The sequence below is a fragment of the Schistocerca serialis genome, chromosome 3 (genome assembly GCF_023864345.2).
Source record: "Schistocerca serialis cubense isolate TAMUIC-IGC-003099 chromosome 3, iqSchSeri2.2, whole genome shotgun sequence".
NCBI lineage: Eukaryota > Metazoa > Arthropoda > Insecta > Orthoptera > Acrididae > Schistocerca > Schistocerca serialis.
In genome coordinates, this window is record NC_064640.1 from 318163929 (window position 1) to 318186671 (window position 22743).

General features: G+C 40.2%; 1 protein-coding gene across 1 annotated transcript in view; it reads right to left on the minus strand.

Annotated features, from left to right (window-relative positions):
• The window catches only part of LOC126470125 (uncharacterized), a 130979-nt gene that overhangs the window by 22335 nt on the left and 85901 nt on the right, over window positions 1-22743 (minus strand). The window contains exons 5-6 of the mRNA XM_050097740.1: window positions 20183-20413; window positions 12156-12303 (exon numbers count right to left, since the gene is read on the minus strand). Coding sequence (XP_049953697.1) covers window positions 12156-12303; window positions 20183-20413 — 379 coding nt within the window. The remainder of the gene's footprint in view (window positions 1-12155; window positions 12304-20182; window positions 20414-22743) is intronic.

The following is a 22743-nucleotide window of genomic DNA, read 5'->3' on the forward strand; positions in this document are numbered from 1 at the left end:
GGACGCCTAAGAATTTTGAAGTTTAGATTCTATTTATTATTTCCTTACCATGTGTTACACTTACACTGATGTAGTACACCTAGCTGTGCAGAACTGAATACGCTGCATCTTTTTAAAATTGAGGGTGGGACCATAGGGGAAAAACTTTTTAAAAACTTATTCAGAATTTCTTCTGTTATTGTACATATGCTTGGTTTGATTACAATACTAGTATCATCTGCAAAAACAACAAACTGTGCTTGTTGTATATTAAATGGAAAGTCATGTACATATATGAGGAACAATAGCAAACCAGACTTAGCTTTTGGGAATCCCATATGTGATTTCTCTCCAATCAGATTAATGTCCCCATACTACATTTTTGAATTACCAAGTTCATCTTTCTGTATTCTTTTGGTTACATATGATGGTATCCATTGGTTGACTATACCATCAATCCCATAAAGCTCCATTTTGCCTAGGAGAATATCATAATTGACACAGTCAAATGCCTGTGATAGGTCACAGAAAATACCAACCTGTGCTATTTTGCTATTTAATGCAATGTCTTCAGCAACAGGCAACATTTCCATTTCTAAAATGACATAATATGCATGACAAACCTCTCCAAGCTGAAATAGTAATGGTGTACATCCACTATCATCATGTGGAATACAATAGTTGACTAATACATTTTGAAGGATGAAAGCGGTCCCATGATGCCAGTAAATTTAGGTTGCCATGGTAACATATTGGTAACATTATTCCCACCTGTATATTATAAGTACAGCAAGGATGAATACATACACTTGTAGTAAGATGGAGTCATACATAAGCCACACTTACCACACTGCAATGGAATTGCTGGGTGGCATTTTAAAGTCATCTCACAAGCAGGAATGGCAAATATTAATGGCTAACGCACTCACTAGACTTTTCAACTCAAGATTTCTTCCTCTAGGATTACCTTAAATGTAAGCTTTTTTATGGAGAATGAATCCAGAGCCACAAAAAATCTGAAGCACTTAATTTGAGATCATTGGCAATGTTACACAGTACTAGGGACTACTTCACTCTTCAGTAAAGTACGAATAACCATGGACCAAAACTTACAGACACCATCTTCAGGAAGTGAACATAATGAGCAGTCAGTACTAAGATCCACTTGGGTTACATCTCGTATGTGCTTTCGACAAAACGTTGATTCTCTGATTAGCAAAGCTTAGAAATATTTCCATTTCATCTCTTCGCATATTACAATTTTTTACAATACAGGGTGTTTCATATTGAACATACCGGTTTTAAGGCATTGTAGAATTTATTATGTTCAACTTACAATAGTAAATGATACACCAAATGAAAGAGCAAATCAAACAGTTTTGTTTGTATACCTGTGCACAATGGGAAGAGTATGGAATGACAAAGAATGACTGAAAAATGCATGGAATGAGTGCAAGTTTTCAGGCTTAGTCCCAAGAAATATCCCCGCGGAAAGTTTATGGGCCTTTCTTTTTCAGTAAATCAACTGTAACTGATGTTTCTTACCTTGATGTGCTACAGCTATGGTCCATGCCTCAATGGGAAGAAGCTGAACAACACATCTTTATTTGGGAGCAAGGTGGTGCGCCACCTCCTGGCATAACTCAATACGCGACTAGTTAAATGACGTTGTATCTGACTGGTGGATTGGGCACAAGGGGCTGGTTGACACAGCATTTTATGCATAACCTCCACATTCATACATGATCTGATGCAATCATGTGTATGAGCCTCCAATACCAGCTTATGTATCTGACTTTAGACACAGTGTTATTGCAACAGTTACTCCTGACACATTGACCAAGGTTTCAGAACAACTTGCCTATTGACTCGATATGTGATCAGTGTTCACTCTGAATAATTGTAAAAGAAACTGTTTGTGTTTCTCTTTCATTTGGTGTATTATATATAATTGTAAGGTGAATGTAATATGTGCTTCAAAACCTTAAAACCCATATATTCTTTTTGAAACACCCTGTATATTACTGAGGCATAAGCATTTGCCAGTTGTGATTCCTAGATGTCAGATTTATATGATCATTTTATAACATCATCATTATAGTAAATACTGCATGTCTTTGTGCCATGGCCACTCTTCACTTGGTGGTTGCAATCTCCTGTCTAAGTTAGCAAAAAATGTCACCACAGGCTGATGCAAGAAGCCTTAGAGAGGAGGAGCAGATGGAAGCTGCAAGAAACCACAGGCTGTGGACAGAATATTTTCCATGTCAAGAACATTTACTAAATTCAAACTGAGAATATGTACAAGAATTTTGCAGCAAATTGATTTTAAGGATATTGGTCTGTAATTTTGAAGGTCAGTTCTTTTACCCTCCGTATATACAGGAGTCATCTGCACTTTCTTCCAGTTACTTGGGACTTTGTGCTGGGTGAGAGATTCACAATAAATGCAAACCAAGTAAGGGGCCAATGCCATAGAGTACTCTTTTTAATACTAAACTGGGATTCCATCCAGATCTGATGACTTATTTGTTTTCAACTCTTTCAGTTGTTTCTCTACACCAGGGATACTTATTACTACGTCCTCCACACAGGAGTGTTTGTGATGCAAAGTGATGGTATATTTGCATGATTTTCTTGTGTTAACAATTGCTTAAATGTGGTATTTAAAACTCCAGCTTTCCTTTTGCTATCTTTTACTACCAGACTGATCAGTGGGTGACTGAATAGAAGCATTTGGCTCGCTTAGCGATTTTACATAGGACCAGGATTTTCTTGGGTTCTCAGCAATACCTTTTTCTAAGATCTGATGGTGGTAGCTGTCATATGCATTTCACATAAATCTTTTTTCAGACACACATATCTCTATAAATTTTTGTCTGCATCATTAGCGCATTCTCTTTTGAACTCAGAGTCCAAAAATCTTTGCTTCCTCAGTATTTTTCAAATGTTGTTGTTAAACCACAATGAGTCTTCTGCATTCTTAATCCACTTATTCAGCCATAATTCTCCAGAGCATGATTTACAATCCATTTATACTTCGCCCATAATTCTTCTATGTCTGTCATACTGGGTCTAAATTATGTCAGTTCATTGTTTCAGTGGGTTGCTAAGAAATGCTTATCTACTCTTTCCAACAAAAATACTCTCCTAGCTTTCTTGATTGATTTATTAACTTGAGCAACCACCATCACTATGATGAACTGATGATCACTATTCTATGTCTCTGTACTGACACTGTTGATAAGATCTACTCTTTCCAACAAAAATTCTCTCCTAGCTTTCTTGATTGATTTATTAACTTGAGTAACCACCATTGCTATGATGAACTGGTGATCACTATTCTATGTCTCTATACTGACACTGTTGATAAGGTCAGGCTTGTTTGTAGGTCTAAAATACTTCCACTGGATGTGGGCTGCAGAACTAGCTGCTCAAGACAGTGTTCATAAAACATGTGCAATGAATCCATTGATATCCCAGACTACTCAGTAGGTTAAACTTACCTCCAACTTACATTGCAAGATGTGCATATTTCCATGCCACTGACTGTAGACCTTTGAATGACTCTAAAACTGCCATGTTAGAATTGGATGGCCAGTAAAAACATCCAACATTTAACCTTATTTCACCTAGACCAGTTATACATGTGCAGATGACTTCACTGCCACATTCAAGTTCTACATCTGTATCTACATGCATGCTCTACAAACCATTGTACAGCATATGGTAGAGGGTACCCTATACCAGTACTAGTCATTCCTTTTCTGTTCTACTCATAGACAGAGCAGGGGAAAGTGACTGTCTATATGCCTCTGTATAATTTTTTGTAGCTTATCTTCATGGTCATTCCATGAACTATATGTTGGTAGCAGTAAGATTGTTCTGCAGTCAACTTCAAATGCCTGTTCTCTAAATTTTCTCAGTAGTGTTCCTTGAAAAGAACATCACCTTTCTTCCACGGATACCCATTTGAGTTCCTGAAGCATCTCTGTAGCACTTGAATGTTGTTCAAACCTGCTGGTAACAAATCTAACAGCCTGGTTCTGAACTGCTTTGATGTCTTCCTGTGATCCAAACTGGTGCGGCTCCCAAACATTCAAGCAGAACTCAAGAATAGGTTTCACTAGTGTCCTATATCCGGTCTCCTTTACAGATGACCCACACTTTCCTAAATTTCACCAAATTAACTGAAGTGACCATTCACCCCCCCTACCGCAATCCTCACGTGCTCATTCCACTGCATATTGCTTTGCAGCATCATGCCCAGATATTTTAATGATGTGACTGTGTCAAACAGGACACTACTAATGCTGTAACTGAAAATTATGGGATTGTTTTTCCTACTCATCCACATTAACTTACATTTTTCTACATTTAGAGCCAGCTGCCATTCATCACACCAGCTTGAATTTTTTTCTGAATCATATTGTATCACCCTACAGTCACTCATCTGCAACACCTCCCTGTTAACTACAGCATCATCAGCTAATAACTGCAGATTGCTGCTCACCCTGTTGGCTATCACTCCTGATGATACCCTTGTCTCTGCTGGACACTTGCTGTTGAGTACACCATACAGGGTTATACTACTTAAGAACTCTTTGAACCACTCATATATCTGGAAATGTATTACTTATGCTCATGTCAAATGCTTTTCAGAAATCTGGGAATGTGGAATCTGTCTGTTGCCCTTCATCCATAGTTCACAGTATATTATGTGAGGAAAGGGCAGGCTAAGTATCACATGAGTGATACTTTCTAAAACCATGCTGATTCATGGACATAAGCTTTTCAATCTCTAGGAAATTTATTATTATGTTGGTTCATAAGTTTGTAGTGTCTGTATCTTGCATGTCGGTATTATAGTTGATATGGGTTTGTTTATCAATTTTCATTTTTATTTGTAGTTCACTATTGCTATTTGAGTTTACATATTATCATTTTGTCATTTGGAGATAGTGAGTAGAGCTGTGATCACTAAAAAACGGAATGTCAAAAGGAGAATTTCCGACATATTCTTCTGAGTTCAATAGAGGGGTGACAGCAATGGATTCAGCCAGAAACATATGCACCATGTGCAGGGATAGTGCCACTGGAGAGATCATGGCAAAAAATGGTTTTCTCTTTTTAGGGAGGACCATTTTGACATTAGTGAATCTCCACATTAAGGAAGATCTTTCAGGGTTTGATGAAGATTGTTGCATGCAATGGGGAAGGTTCAAAAATCAGGCATATGCCTACTATGTACTCTAAGCTAAAACCACAAAAATCAGTGGGTGGCCATATGTGTATTTCTGTTTGCTTGTCATCACTTGGCTCATGAACAACATTGACTGTTCCTATCCTGTATCATTACTGGTGTCTTTATGCTAACATAAGGAAAAGAAAGGAATGTTGAGCCCACACAAAGCACCAACTCCCCGTAAAAAGACCTGCATGCATCCACAAATATGTATCTGGTGGAAAAGTGACAGTGTGGTATACCATGTATTGCTTCCCCAAGGTGTAACCATCACTGCTAACATTCATTATCAACAACACAGACATGTTACTGATGCATTCCAAGACCAGTGACCAGGAAGACTGCGTGAAGTGATGCTACTCCATGATAATGCCCACCCACATTCTGCTACACTGACAGAAAACACTATACAGCAATTGGGTTGGGAAGTCATTCCATACCCACCTTATTCACCTGATCTTAAACACTCAGATTTTCACCTTTTCTGCTCTCTGTCAAATAATCTTCTGGATCAAAATGCCCTGTGAACATGATTTGATGAGTTTTTTGTCTCAAAACAACATGCTTTCTGTAGTCACATAATCGAAAAGTTCCCCAACACTGGCAAACTGTTGTAAATAGTGAAGAAGAATGTATTATTGATGACTTAAGTCGCTGTTATGTATATCTGTTATGTTTATTAAACTTACAGAGGATGCTGATATTTCTTTGAGGGCTATAAATTCAGGAACCTTGTTACGAATACTTCAACAATTTACTGATAAAATTTTGATAGTTGAAGTGTCTTTACTCTGCATGAGGTCTGATTTTGCTGTGTGCATGTCGACTGCTGAATGTTCATCAGCCTCAAACTGCCAACCCACCGGTTCACTTCACAAGTACTGTGCTACCCGAGCACCTGCTTTCTTCACATAGTCCACAGCTGACCTATCAAGGGGAGTCTTACAGTTCTCCAACCAATAATGCAGATCCAGAAACCTGCAGTCAACACTGTCACAGAATTGACAAAGGCTTTCTGTGATATACTCCTCTTGGTTCCAAACCAAAGGACCCCAGTCAATCTTGGAACAATGCTGGAAATTGCAAGCTCTGCTTGCACCCCAAGTGCAAGGCCTGCAGCCTTCACCACTTCAACCATATGCTTGAATGAGCTGAAGTTGGCCTCAGAACCCAAGCAGCAGGTGCCACTAGTGCCAATGTAAGCTATAACTTGCAGATGACTGCACTCTGCATGCTCAATAGCTGCAGGCAAGTGCTCCTCCCTGTCTCAGATGAGGGCCCCCTAGCAGATGCATTGAGTGCACATTGGTTCACTTTCCAGACCTGAACACTATTTCCCTAAGGAGTTCTGTAAAACACAAAATTTTGGAGGTCCCAATAACTAGCAAACCCCTCCCCCTGTTAGCATGATTGGACCTTGATTAAGGAGCAACCTCCTGTCCACTCACGAGACATATGGGCAAGGCCAGATGGCCATTCACCACATTGATCCTCTGCCTCAACTGAGGCAAAAGTGTTACTACCTACCAATCACCCTGTGGTGATGGCTGGTCCACCATGTTGGGCACACTGGGAGGTGCCTCAACAGCAGAACCTGTGAGCATAATAAGTGAGATCTGAGGTGTCCCATGTGATGTGCCAGATTCTCTACCACTGCTACACCCCAAGGCAGCAGCCTGAAGATGGCTGACTGCAGCAAAAAGTGCATTCAGTTGTTTCCAAACTGTGGCCAGCTCCTCCTGTGTCCACACATTGCCTGCATACAACCTACCTATCCTAGCATGGCTCATTGAAGAAGTAAACTATAAAAGCAGAGATTGCTACTCTCTTGACATATCATCAATAGAAGCTGACTCTTGGTGAGCTGTGTAACTGGCCATTCAAAAGAAATGACTACTGTGCTACAGACTGCACGAATCTACACTTAACAATTACAAAATTTTGAGATAACACCTGTTATATAGAAAAACACAAATGAGATTTAATAAATATACTACTAAAAAAAAAAAAAAAAAAAATCTGTGCAAAGTCAAAGAGATGGCACCACTAGTGCGTATCTGTGTCATGTTTAGTTAGTAGCATCTTTTGAAAGAGTGCACACCAAGTTTCAGCCATATTGGTCTATTTCTTTGTGTTTGGCATTCATGTGAATCAAGGAAGTCGAGTGATGGTCAAAAAATGGACAAAGAGGAATTTCGTGTGGTGATTAAACATTACTTTATGAAAGGCAAAATACCTCAGGAGACTAAAGAGAAGCTTAATAAACATTACGGTGACCCTGCACCTTCTATTAGAACAGTTTATAAGTGGTTTCAAAATTTTTGGAGTGGCCATATGGGCATAAGTGATGCTCAACTTTCTGGACACTCTGTGGAGGTTACGACTCCAGAAATCATTGATAAAATCCATGATATGGTGATGGATGACAGAAGAGTTAAGGTGCATGAGATTGATAGTGCTGTGAGCATCTCAAATGAATGGGTACATAATGTTTTCCATAAACATTTGGACATGAGAAAGCTATCCGCAAGATGGTTTCCACGATTGCTCACGCTTGACCAAAAACGGAATCATGTGAAGTGTTGCACAGATGGTTTGCAGCTGTTCAGGAAGAATCCTCAGGACTTTAAGCATCGTTTCATCCCTGTGGATGAAACATGGACACATTACTATACTCCTGAGACCAAACAACAATCTAAACAATGAGTTACCAAGGGAGAGTCTGCAGCAAAAGAGGTGAATACCAGTCCTTCGGCTGGAAAGGTTATGGCGACTGTCTTTAGGGATTTGCAAGGGATAACCCTCATCGACTATCTCGAAAAGGGTAAAACTATTACAGGTGCATATTATTAATCATTACTGGACCGTTTGAAAATCAAGCTGCCAGAAAAACACTGGAGACTGGAGCGCAAAAAAGTCCTTTTCCATCACGACAATATACCAGCACACACCTCAGCAGTTGTGGTCGCAAAATTAATGGAAATGGGATTCTGACTCGTTTCACATCCCCCCTATTCTCCAGACTTGGCTCCCTTGAACTACTATTTGTTCCCCAATTTCAAGAAATGTCTGGCGGGACTAAGATTTTATTCAAACGAAGAGGTGATTGCAGCAACTAATAACTATTTTGCAGACTTGGTCAGTTCCTATTATTTGGAAGGGATCGACAAATTAGAACAGCATTGGATGAAGTGTATAAGTCTAAAAAGAGACAATGTTGAAAAATAAAAAAGGTTTACCCCAAACAAGTAAGTAGTTTTTATTTTTGCACGGACTTTTCAAACGCCCCTAGTAAAATTGTAAGATGTGTTATCACGTTAGTTTCAGAGACATTGCTGGGCCATGATCTGGTGGACTAGATCTTCCAAAGGAGGAAGCAGGTTGTGCCATGGTCTTTCTTTACCTGGTGAAAACCCATGGCTGAGTTAGCAGAAAATGTCACCACACGCAGAGGAGCTGAAGCAGACGGCACTTGGCTGGGTGTACTTTTGCAGGAAACCACACTCAGAATGTGCCGACACCACATGAATCGTGGCCTAGCCCTTACAGTGGGACAAGTTATCATGTGTCTAACTTTCATGACCACAATAGGAGCTTAACACCACTTACAGCAGAAGTATGGACACACTACAGCACTGGTGACCAGGATTACCACACATCTAGGCCTAGAACCAGGCCACTTCCTCACTCTGCATGATGAGGTGTGATAGCTTGATAAAACAGTGATGGGCTGAACACCCCATAAATACTGCCCAGCCGGCCGCGGTGGCCGTGCGGTTCTGGTGCTGCAGTCCGGAACCGTGGGACTGCTACGGTCCCAGGTTCGAATCCTGCCTCGGGCATGGGTGTGTGTGATGTCCTTAGGTTAGTTAGGTTTAAGTTGTTCTAAGTTCTAGGGGACTTATGACCTAAGATGTTGAGTCCCATAGTGCTCAGAGCCATTTGAACCAAATACTGCCCACCTCAGCTATGCAGAATCTGTGACTACCTGCAGACAGCTATGAGAGGTACTACACACCAGTCATTGACCTGAAATGGATCATCCAACTGCCACTACTAGATATCTCCCTCGTTAGCTGTGGAACTACTCGCTGCAACTTGGCCTGATGCCACCAGAAGTTGAACTGGTTCTTTCCAGATGGGGGATCATCTGCTGGCTGACTTCTGCTGGCTTCAGGGTGCCTACCTGGAGGTTCACAGTTCATGCCTGGGCTTGAATAGCAGCTGAGCCACCACCTGTCCTGTGAGAGCACACACTACTACTGCAGGCTCATCCCTGCAGGCCACTGTTACTGCATCCTGCACCAGGCTCCTCAGTTGAATTCTGTGTGCTTGAGTGATTCCCACACTGAGTCACACATTTGCACCAGGTCATGTGACTGACTTCTGTGGAGTCTACCTCAGCACCATGCTAACTGTTTATAAGCAGCCTGACATGGCGATGTACCGCTGGAGTGTTGACAATATAACTTCATCTCAGCTGCCACCTGCTGGATAGGGTGACACTGCATGCTAGTCTTTACATGAGGCCACATTCTGAGCCAAGCACACTTCACTGACTGTGACCAGCCTGTATCTGGGGCTGCTGACCACTATCGGATACCACTACAACTTTTTGGATGGAATAAAGAAACCCTATAAATACAGCATCTAAGACTTTCTGTCAATCATCCAGCTGGCTCTATGAACCCACCACCCTGATAACCAACACTCAGCACCATTGCTACCTATAGAGGGGGTTGGCAGGGGGGTTCCATCATCTCACCTGCCGTCCTGACCCGCTACTACGATGCCTTTGTTGCATCACATTGACTACAGAATCAGAGTGGCAAAAGATATGGCACATGATACTGCAATGAAATCAGTATTTTGAAAATGTTATATTGCTTTTATACATATCTGGAAGAGAAAATAAAATTTGAGGCTCACAGCTGAGATAAATAGATCAAATGACCATAATCATCCAGAATACAAAGTGTCACAAGTACATAATCAATATTATGGAAAGAAAAATATTTTATTGAATCAATTTTAATTATTATTATCAGCTACTATGTGAGAAACTCATTATTGAAGGTGGGCAACTCCACTTTTCAGGAAATTTAGATGTTGACTGAATCCAGTAGTACTTTTCAAGTTGAATCTAATTATAATCTTAACCTTCAAAAATGGACTGAAATGTGATTAAAATTAATGTAAATCCTTATCTGTGGAAAAGAAATGGGACAACTCCAATAAATTTCTGCATCATTTTCAGCCACCTCCTGCAGCAGCCAGTAAGATGACAGGAATGCCTATCTGGCATTCCCATACTGCAGTTTGTATCCAATACGGCAGAACCTCTTCTGTTGTAAGATGTTTATTTTCAGTCTTATGTTATGTTATTAATTTAACATAATAATGTGAAGTCCTGGAAGAGAATGTATGGCCAAGCACAATGGAGATAAGTAACATGACACTCAGATGTTGCATTGGCATAAAAAAATATTTGAGAATAATTCAACACAATGTTGGAATGAAGTTGAAAGTGCAGTCCATTGTGAAAGTTGTGAATGTGAACATTTGCTCAGATCTGATCACTGAGAAATTGTGACTAACAGTATTAAGTGTCTCATGAGCACCACAATAACTGATTTTTGCAAACATGTATGATGTTTGAGTACAGTGTACATAATGGAAGAAGGTTAAGGACACAAAATCTCACTGTATGCTTGCTTTACATAACTAAGAGTTTAATACCATAGGCTGTTTATTTATAATGGTTCAGTTTCATTGCCATACAAAAGCGCTATGAAAAACTAATTTTGTTAAAACAATGCAAAGCACACTGATTTCAGAATTGCAAAGATCTAAATGAATATACAAACTCCATCTGTGTTAGTTGTGATCCAGATGGTGTCTGATTATGTTCTATAATAAAAGAGATTATGGTTCCTAAAACTTGTTATCAGTTACATCCCACAGATCTCTTAAGAATGTCTGCCTTCAGTTTCAGACTTGGACAGATCATCACATGTGAAACAAACATGGACGATCCTAAATTTATTCTCAAATTTCAGCTTTGATATTCACTCTTATAAAAAATGAACTGAAACTGGCTTTTGAGGCATCATAAGAATCATCTGAAATATATTCAGTACTCTACACTTTATACATCTGTATATCAAATGAATTCCCAAGTGCGATTAAGGACTACCATCAGCTGTAGAATGGAATAATGATAGTGAAAGTTTTGCCAGACCTTGACTCGAACCTGAATTTCCCACGTCTCACAAGTGGTTGCCTGACCATTTGGCTATGGCTATCCATGCATGCCTCACGGCCAGACCCAAATTTCAATATGTCATCAACCATGCGTCTGCGACCCGTATACATACATCCATCATATATATTCCTGCACAGATCAGACAGTGTATTTGAAGGGCACTTGCAAAGGAACTTTGCATCATAACCAGAATAACACACTGGCAACAGTTTGTTGCGAAAGCTTGAATTTTGTGTGTATGTATGTGTCTGTTTGTGTTTCTATCGACCTGCCAGCGCTTTCGTATGGTAAGTCACATCATCTTTGTTTTTAAATATATTTTTCCCGCATGGAATGCTTCCCTCTATATATATATATATATATACACGTGTGTGTGTGTGTGTGTGTGTGTGTGTGTGTGTGTGTGTGTGTGTGTGTGTGTGTGAGAGAGAGAGAGAGAGAGAGAGAGAGAGAGAGAGAGAGAGAGAGACAGAGAGAGAGAGAGAGAGAGAGAGAGAGAGACAGTGCACATGTGCGTTCAGGCACATGAGGGCATGCACCGCCACATCAGTGTAAACATGTGTTTATCTGCTCATGTACAAATATGTGTCAGGCATAATGTTTTCTTTGTGTCATAGAAGCTGATGAGTTGCAAAGCATAAGATCAATAATAATGAGATTACTTACACCACGACATTTATCAAGACAGACATTCACCGTCCCCTTAAACTCAACATAGGTTGACTGAGGAAACTTGAATGCTCTGAATTTTGCTGACAGAAAATCACCATCAACTGTATTGAAGTTTTCAAATAAGTATGTGTCAACTGAGCAACTGAAACAGAGAAATTAATTTACACCACTCAAAGTTGATTTCATGATTCTCTTTGGAGTGAGGTGATTATACACACATCAAAAAAAGTTTTGCATCACCCCAGTTCCTAGAACTCTTGAAGATAGACGTTGACTGTTGATATTGTATTACAGACACAGTTCCTTTGACTGTTCAGAGACATCACTAAATCCATCCAAAGATGTAAACAGCCATGCATGAGCAGCGCCTATTACACGAAGGGGGTCTGACAGCTGATCAGTTCCAGTCATTCCACCAGGAAGAGGCACACAGCTCATGTTGTCTATAGTTCAACCATATCTAGACGGTCAATACCATAGTTCAATCATGTCCATATTGTTATTTTGTGCCAGGAAGGGCTCTCAACAAGGGAAGTGTCCAGGCATCTTGGAGTGAACCTGAGTGGTTTGTTCGGACATGGAGGAGATACAGACAGACAGGAACTCTCAATGACCTGCCTTACTCAGGCCACCCAAGAACTACAACTCCAGTGGACGACTACTAACTATGGATTATGGCTCAAAGGAACCCTGACAGCGATGCCAACATGTTGAATAATGCTTTTTGTACTGCCACAGGACGTTGTGTTATGACTCAAACTGTGCACAATAGGCGGCATGATACGCAACTTCACTCCTGATGTTCATGGAGAGGTCCATCTTTGCAACCATGACACCATGCAGTGCAGTACAGATGGCCCTAACAACATGCCAAATGGACTGCTCAGGATTGGCATCATGTTCTCTTCACCCATGAGTGTAGCATATGCCTTCAACCATACAATCGTCACAGACGTGTTTGAAGGCAACCCAGTCAGGCTGAATGCCTTAGACACACCGTTCAGCGAGTGCAGCAAGGCGGAAGTTCCTTGCTGTTTTAGGGTGGCATTATGTGGGGCCAACGTATGCTGCTGGTGGTCATGGAAGGCAACGTAATGGTTGTATGATATGTGAATGTCATCCTCCGACCGACAGTGCAATCATATCAGCAGCATATTGGCGAGACATTCAACTTCATGCATGACAATTCACACCCCCATCATGCACATCTTAAGAATGACTTCCATCAGGATAACGACATCCCTCAACTAGAGTGGCCAGCATGTTCTCTAGACATAAGCCCTATCGAACATGCCTGGGATAGACTGAAAAGGGCTGCTTATGGATGATGTGATCCACCAACCACTCTGAGGGATCTACACTAAATTGCCATTGAGGAGTGAGACAATCTAGAGCAACAGCACCTTGACGAACATGTGGATAGTATGCCATGATGAATACAGGTATGCATCAAAGCAAGCTACTGGGTATTAGAGGTACCAGTGTGTACAGCAATCTGGACCACCACCTCAGAAGTTCTTGCTTTATGGTGGTACAACATGCAATGTGTGGTTTTCATGAGCAATAAAAAGGGCAAAAATGATGTTCATATTGATCTCCATTCCAGTTTTCTGTACAGGTTCCAGAACTCTCAGAGCTGAGGTGATGCAAAACTTTTTTTGATGTGTGTATTACAGCTTAGAGTAGTATTTAATATTACTGAGCACATAGTTGTTTTTAATTTAAGTCTGTAGTTTCTCCCACTTCTTATTTTACCTAATTGTTCTATGTATAAGTGACTGTGGTTACCTTTAACAGATTTCTGCATTAGAAAAAGGCCATTTAAATTATACATTCAGTGTAATACGTAACAAAACTGTACAAAGTTGAGATACCAAAGTGCCTTCTAATATTTTTTTATGATTTACATCTACCATCTTTGATTGATACAGATGTTAAATATGAGAGCATAATTTGATCTTCTTGCACAAATAAATACTGAGAAACACAGTTTGGAATTCTGTATTGGTTTCATTTGTTTGATCATCAGGAACATAAGTAGTAAACTGATAAAATCTTACTAACCTTTGAACAATTTTAAACAAGATTAAAATTTTCTGAGACCTCGAAAGACATGTTGCAACTACTTCATTAAGGCATCACAGGATATATATGAAGTATGTGACAGCTAATTATTCCATGTAGGTTACACATTACACAACTGCTAACAAAGAACTAATGGAGGTGCATCATTATTACAAGGTGTTCAAATAATGAATATAATCAAACATAAACTCTTCAGACTGAAGACAGATGGATGACTTTCTTTAACATTTTATTCTTATATCTCATCTAAAAGTGAGTTGGATGGTTTCCTATGTCAATTATCAATGACTCCACCAGCAGCCAGTACAAGGCACCTGGTGCATAGGCCTGACTGATGATGTCAAACCAGAGATAAAATTCAGCCATGAGCTGGCTGCAAAACATGTTGATCCATACTGTGCTAAGGTCTTTACCTCACTTACAACATACTTTGACAACTTGGTTGTTTATTGGACATCAGCTGGACTGGGTTTTGGGATTACTTCTCTATGGATTATTGACTGATTAGTTGAACCTGAAGCTATCAAGATTATTCACTTGGTGGATGCAATGATTTATGACAAAACGGTACAGACTGGAATTGTGAACTCTCAAGTGATTACAGTGTATTCATATTCTTTATGTACCAAAGTGTCCATTGTGCCACAACTGTTATAATGTTTTATTCTGTGATTGCTATCCAAAAATTGAGCGTTGTGTCCAGTCTCAATTATCTTCCTGCAAAAATGAAAAATACAAGGGATAAACTTAGAATTTTCAAATTTAAGGCACCCATATGACATGCCCATTACATTGTGTATAAGACTTCTTCAGAATAATGCAGTCTTATGATGAGTAAAATCTTACAGGTATTATATATATAAGAATCCAAATCTACCGCTTAAACTGAATTTCTTTATTGTGATAGCCCTATTTCCATTACAGTGCCACTGTTAAGATTTAGTTGTTCTTGACTTCCATATCACATCAGTGGGTACTTTCATATGCATGTATGAAACTACTGTCTATGGCTCTGTTATCTGTCTTTGTATTTTAATGAATTTGTGGCATCTTGTTGGTCCTGGGTATTTTACTTTTTATTTATATGGTAACGAATTTCTGACAGTATATTTGACAGTTGCACCACTCATACTATCTGCAGCTGAAGTTACATCACAGTCGTCAGCAAATATGTATGAATCTATTAGCACTGTACGTTTTCACAACTATTTAATAGTCAATGTAAGCTCAACAGATGAAACACTAGTCACCACATTAAAAGTGCACCGATGAGGATAAAATGATGATGATTACGACAACACAACACCCAGTCCCTGAGCGGAGAAAATATCCGACCCAGCTGGGAATTGAACACGGGCCCTTAGGATTGACATTCTGTCATGCTGACCATTCAGCTACTGGGGGCATACACATTGTACATGAAGCTCCTTGATATGTTGATGGGTCAATAAAAAATGTCCAATATGTCTGCAAGGAATGTTCTACCTCTTGCAGCTACATAACATGGCATAAAAACTGTGGTCATTAAAAAGCCCCTAACCAATGGGGAGTAAGATGAGTGTCATATCTTGTGTCGCCAACTAGTTTCACACCTCACTGAAACTGCTGCTGGCAGTGAATGTAGGTCCATTTCATTCTCTTTCTGGATGAACATTGCAAAGGGAACTGGATAAATGGACATTTGGAATCTGATACCCAAGCAAAGGCATAAAAAGTTGTCTGTCTTCAAAGGGCCTAACATCACAGAAACTGAACAGTAGCTCTCTGGATGCATGTTGCACGATGCTGTCTGATGAGTTGTGACTTTGCCTCTTTCTGTGAGCATAAGATATAATGTTGTCATCCTGGCATAGAGAAGCTGTTGATTTTAATGAAATTTTGTTTTGATTATGCTGAAATTTGTTACACAATGACATGAGTAAGTTGTCTGCATCTACGTCTCTCTGTAGTCCACCTCAAGGTGCATGGCCTCAAGTACATTGTACCACTGCTAATCATTTCCTTTCCTGATCCACTTGCAAATGGAACAAGGGAAATATGTCTTTCTATATGCTGCCATACGAACTCTAATTTCTCTTATTTCACCTTTGTGGTCCTTGTGCAAAATGAACTATGGCAGCAGCAGAACTGATCTGCAGTCAGTTGCAAATGCTCATTCTCTACATTTTCTCACAGTGTTTTGCAAAGAGAATATTGTCTCTTATCCAGGGTTCCCCATTTGAGTTCACAAAGCATCTACGTAATACTTACATGTTGATCAAACCTACTGGTAACAAATCTAGCAGAGCGCCTCTGAACTGCTTTGATGTCTTCCTTAAATCTGACTCAGTGGGGACACCAAACACTGAAGCAGTACTCTATAATGGGTCACACTAGTGTTCTATATGCTGTGTCCATTATAGACGTGCTGCACTTTCCTAAAATTGTCTGAATAAACCAAAGTCCACCACTTGTCTTTCCTCCTACTGAACTTACATGCTGATCCATTTCCTATTGCTTTGCAACATTATGTGTAGGTATTTAATCAAAACGATTGTGTCAAATAGCATGTCACTAATACTGTGTTCCAATATCATAGGATTGTTTTTTTCTGCTCATCTGTGTTAACTTCATTAACTTATATTTTTCTACAGTTAGCACAAGCTGCCATTAATCACACCAAGTAAAAATTCTGCCTAAGTCATCCTGTATCATCCTCCAGTTACTCAATGATGACACTTTCCCATACACACAGCATCATCAGCAAACAGTCACAGATCAACTTGATCTTCAGAACAATTCTGTTTATAAAGCTTTTTAAAGTGGTTGTCTTATGTGCATTTCACGCAAATGAATAACTTGAAATATTGTGGCACCATAAATATCTTTGTTTCAGATTATGTTGTATTGCATTGTATTAAACCGGGGACCTAGAAACGACAGAGAGGCTTCGTCCCGCAATAGCCCTCAGTGGTTCACAACCCCACAACAGGCCACAGCTGTCCACCCACTCCACCGCTGCCCCACACCGAATCCAGTGTTACAGTGCAGTTCAGCCCCCAGTGGACTCCTTCCAGGAATGTTTCATACCAGACGAGTGTAACCTCAAATGTTTGCGTGGTAGATTAATTATGGTGCATGCATACATGGAAATGGTGTTTGCGCAGCAATCTCCCACATAGTGTAGCTGAGGCGGAATAAGGAGAACCAGCTCACATTTGTCGAGATAGATGGAAAGCTGCCTAAAAACCATCCACAGGCTGGCCTGCACACTGGACCTCGACACTAATCCGCTGGGCAGATTCATGCCGGTGACCAGCATGCCTTCTTGCTCAGGAAGCAGTGCATTAGAGCAAGCGGCCAGCCAGGCGGGCTTGTTTCATATGGTTTATTGCCTATGGGATTTCAAATATTTTCAGTGGTTAAAAAATGGGTGGTTGAATTTAAATGTGGTCATAGTTCCCCTGAAAATGTTCCATGTGAAAGAAAATCTAAAAGTGCAACTGTAAATGAAAACATCAGGACAGTCCAAATATTACACAGTCACCAATTGAAGGTGCTTGAAACAGCTGGTACAGGCATATTAGAGGAAATAATATTATATGTTATACTTGAGGAATTAATTGTGAGAAAGGTTTGTGTAAGAAGGTTGCTGCATTGGTGAATGCTTACTAAAGTGAATTTGAGATTCACTTTCTCACTACTTGTAATGTGTAGAGCATTTTAAAATAATTTGACTGATTTTATGTACCAACCTGTAACTATAGATGGGACTTGAGTCCACCACCTAATCCCAGAAATGTAAGCATGGAATGAAAATCAATACCATGCACCAAAAGATGAAAAATTTACTTTGTCTGCCAGAAAGGTTATGTCCAGTTTCTGTAGGTTACAAAACATTTTCTTATAAATGATTACCTTGCAAAAGATAGAACAATAACTGGTGAACACTATATAATTTCTTGGATCAACTAGATGAAAAAAGATGTGATAACAGACATGCATTGAAAATGAAAAGAATCACTATCTTTCTTCTAGGCAATTCACCTGTCATCAAAGCTTTGGTAGTAGTGTAAAAATAGGTAGATTTGAAGATGGAATCTCTGTCATATTCATAGGAATTGGCACCCTTAGATTTTCATATTATGACATATCAAAAAGAAACTGTGTCTGGAAAGTGTCTAGAGTACAGTGAAAGGGCTATAGTAGATGCAGATGGTTATTCTTCAGACTTGCCTGAATAGAAATTCAGTGATGGAACCTACTCATTGGAAAAATACTGAATAAACTGCATTGGCCCAAAACTGGCTATGTTGAAAAATTAGTTCATTTTTGAAATAAAATCCACAGTCTTATTCTACCAGGTAGAGAACTTTTCACCTCATCATCATAGCTCCTGATGTGAACTTAAGATTGTCAAAAGAACAAAATATAGTTCTTAATAGAGATTACAGTGAGGCAGGACAATCAATGTATTAAAAACCCTAGAGCAATGCCTTTGTGGGAGTGATGTTATGTGACATTATACACAAGACATTCATGGTACACGTTAAGAATGTGATGATATTACATGCCCACTGACACACTTTCTATCCATACAAAAGTAATACTTAAGTCAAGTTTGTCACTGATTGTGTGGTAAAAATTAAAATGTATCACAGACAGGGAGTCTAATCAAGATTCCTGTTGTTCATGGTCAATGCACAGCAAATTGCAACATCTGAACACATCTTAAGGACCAAATCAAAGCTTCACTTTGTACCATGATCCTCCCCCTTTCTCCTTGCAAACTCTGTAGTGGCTCTCCCATGGTACTCTGAGATCAGAACCTCTCAGAGAAAGAAAATAGCAGGAGTTTTGTTTATCCACAATCTCAGATTTTGCTGAGAAATAAGTCTTCTGTGTAGAATGTACACAGCACAAAGCCTACATAGAATATCTGTCTAACTAATGTAGGGAACAGCAACCATTAGAAATTAAAACTGTGGTGGCTACAAGTCACATATAACTTTTTCTTTATTTTTAAATATTTCACTTGACCAACACAAGCATCTTCAGAAATGATGTAGCTGAAGGCCACATGTTACAAATATCAGGCTGTATAAGTGTCACTGTCATACATACATACATACATACATCTATGATAGTGGCACTGTATGCATCCCAATCTTTTTAAAATGTGGCCCTTGGCTACGCAACGTCTGAAGACATCTGTGTTGGTCAAGTGAAACATGCAAAAATAAAGAAAAAGTTACATGCAGCTTGTGCCTGCTCTACAATTTTAATAAAGTATGTCTCTTTGGTTTTGATAAAGATAAATGGGAAATACTGTACTAACTTAATTTGGAGGAATTACTAAATGTGATGTGGAAACAGTTACATTGTTTTTAAAAATCCAATAACCACAGATGAAACATTTTTATCTCAAAAATTACTTATTAAAATGGATTATGGATCAATATTGATAGTAAGAATATTGAAATACTACCAATTAACTACTGAAACATTTGTAGAAGTGTCCCAGAACTCACTTCTGCTCAAGAAAGCAGTTATTTCATGTAATACTAGCAATTAAATATACTTGAAACGTGTTAAGAACTTCATTGAATTTGGAACCGCCATTAGTCTCATTGTAAATTCCATCTCATTAAACATTTTTAGGCTTTCTCTAAAATCTTCAAGTGTTTGTCACGCTATTGTTTCCTTTGAGTATTGGGGGACTGTACCTGTAGTTCATTATGTAATATGATCAACTGCATGTATCCTCCAGTACTGTTACTAACAAGATAGCCGCACATAAGCTTACTAACACTCATTATCCTAGTAAATCACTGGTTATTATCATTACTGACATTTGGTATATAGTGATATCACATTTAAAGTATTTTTCACATAATAAAGATCTCAGGTATTTTGAACTAATTTTAATTGAAAGTAATTAGTTCAGTAGCTCTTACCCATTGAAAATAATAGTCTCATCCTGAGATTTTGTATCTGTTACCATCATGTAACTGACTAGAAGACCATATACTGGAGCAGTGGCTTTATCGAGATATATTTCCATTTGCAACGGCGTCCCTGGATTCACATTCAACTCTCCAGTTACAAGTTGCCCTCCTTGACGAACACCAACTCCTAATGTAGGTGCTTCAACTTTCTGCTCAAAAGTATAGCTCACTTCTAAGGCACTGTAATAAAAAATAAAGCAGCTCTTAGAATGTCATACTTAGCCAAACCCCTTTACACTATTGGAAAATTATTGATTTATCACAAAAATATTTAGCACATATTGGAACAGGACAAAGCTGAATCATTGTATGGTTGCTATTTACTCCAGGATAACCATTAGAAAAGGAGTAAATAATTTTTATTGTAGGTGGGTAAGATTTTGTGTGTGTGTGTGTGTGTGTGTGTGTGTGTGTGTGTGTGTGTGTGAATTATATGCTACTAACTACATGGGTCTTTTTCTGTCTTCCTCATCAGGACACAAAAACAATTAAGACTTCTAGGAATTACAGTTAATGGTCCCATAACAATTAAACCATAGTTGACCAAAGTGAAAAAAAGTCTTAAGTGAGAATTTTCAGTAACAGAAAATTAAATTACTTTTCTCACAGAGAATGACAATGAAAGGTCACTCCATTTGACAATGAGGTCCTCACATTTAATGCAGCTGTCAACTTCAGTTCAATCTAACTTCAGACTGAAGTTTTTGATAAAATACACTCCTGGAAATTGAAATAAGAACACCGTGAATTCATTGTCCCAGGAAGGGGAAACTTTATTGACACATTCGTGGGGTCAGATACATCACACGATCACACTGACAGAACCACAGGCACATAGACACAGGCAACAGAGCATGCACAATGTCGGCACTAGTACAGTGTATATCCACCTTTCGCAGCAATGCAGGCTGCTATTCTCCCATGGAGACGATCGTAGAGATGCTGGATGTAGTCCTGTGGAACGGCTTGCCATGCCATTTCCACCTGGCGCCTCAGTTGGATCAGCGTTCGTGCTGGACGTGCAGACCGCGTGAGACGACGCTTCATCCAGTCCCAAACATGCTCAATGGGGGACAGATCCGGAGATCTTGCTGGCCAGGGTAGTTGACTTACACCTTCTAGAGCACGTTGGGTGGCACGGGATACATGCGGACGTGCATTGTCCTGTTGGAACAGCAAGTTCCCTTGCCGGTCTAGGAATGGTAGAACGATGGGTTCGATGACGGTTTGGATGTACCGTGCACTATTCAGTGTCCCCTCGACGATCACCAGTGGTGTACGGCCAGTGTAGGAGATCACTCCCCACACCATGATGCCGGGTGTTGGCCCTGTGTGCCTCGGTCGTATGCAGTCCTGATTGTGGCGCTCACCTGCACGGTGCCAAACACGCATACGACCATCATTGGCACCAAGGCAGAAGCGACTCTCATCTCTGAAGACGACACGTCTCCATTCGTCCCTCCATTCACGCCTGTTGCGACACCACTGGAGGCAGGCTGCACGATGTTGGGGCGTGAGCGGAATACGGCCTAACGGTGTGCGGGACCGTAGCCCAGCTTCATGGAGACGGTTGCGAATGGTCCTCGCCGATACCCCAGGAGCAACAGTGTCCCTAATTTGCTGGGAAGTGGCGGTGCGGTCCCCTACAGCACTGCGTAGGATCCTACGGTCTTGGCGTGCATCCGTGCGTCGCTGCGGTCCGGTCCCAGGTCGACGGGCACGTGCACCTTCCGCCGACCACTGGCGACAACATGATGTGCTGTGGAGACCTCACACCCCACGTGTTGAGCAATTCGGCGGTACGTCCACCCGTCCTCCCACATGCCCACTATACGCCCTCGCTCAAAGTCCGTCAACTGCACATACGGTTCACGTCCACGCTGTCGCGGCATGCTACCAGTGTTAAAGACTGCGATGGAGCTCCGTATGCCACGGCAAACTGGCTGACACTGACGGCGGCGGTGCACAAATGCTGCGCAGCTAGCGCCATTCGACGGCCAACACCGCGGTTCCTGGTGTGTCCGCTGTGCCGTGCGTGTGATCATTGCTTGTACGGCCCTCTCGCAGTGTCCGGAGCAAGTATGGTGGGTCTGACACATCGGTGTCAATGTGTTCTTTTTTCCATTTCCAGGAGTGTAATTGAGGTACAACTCATATTTCACATTTGAGTTTGAATATGAGTAATAATATTTGAATGCATTTTCTTTGCATCTGATGTGGCATCTACTTACTTTATGTCCTGGGAACAATAATGGCTAAACATAGTTGGAAATGAGAGCAGATTTCTGGTATTGTTGCATTTTTCTTAGGGGAACTCCTTTTAGCAGCTGGATTAATCATCAAATCCTAATTTTTGTTACACCGTGCAATGATGTAAATGGTATTTTGCACATATTAATTTTTTGTTACTAATCAGACTATTATACTTGAAGGTGGCCATGAGAAAAATTTGGAGTCACTACAGGGCTTATGCTCCTTCACATCATGCTCTCCAGAGTGTTGTTGCAAGA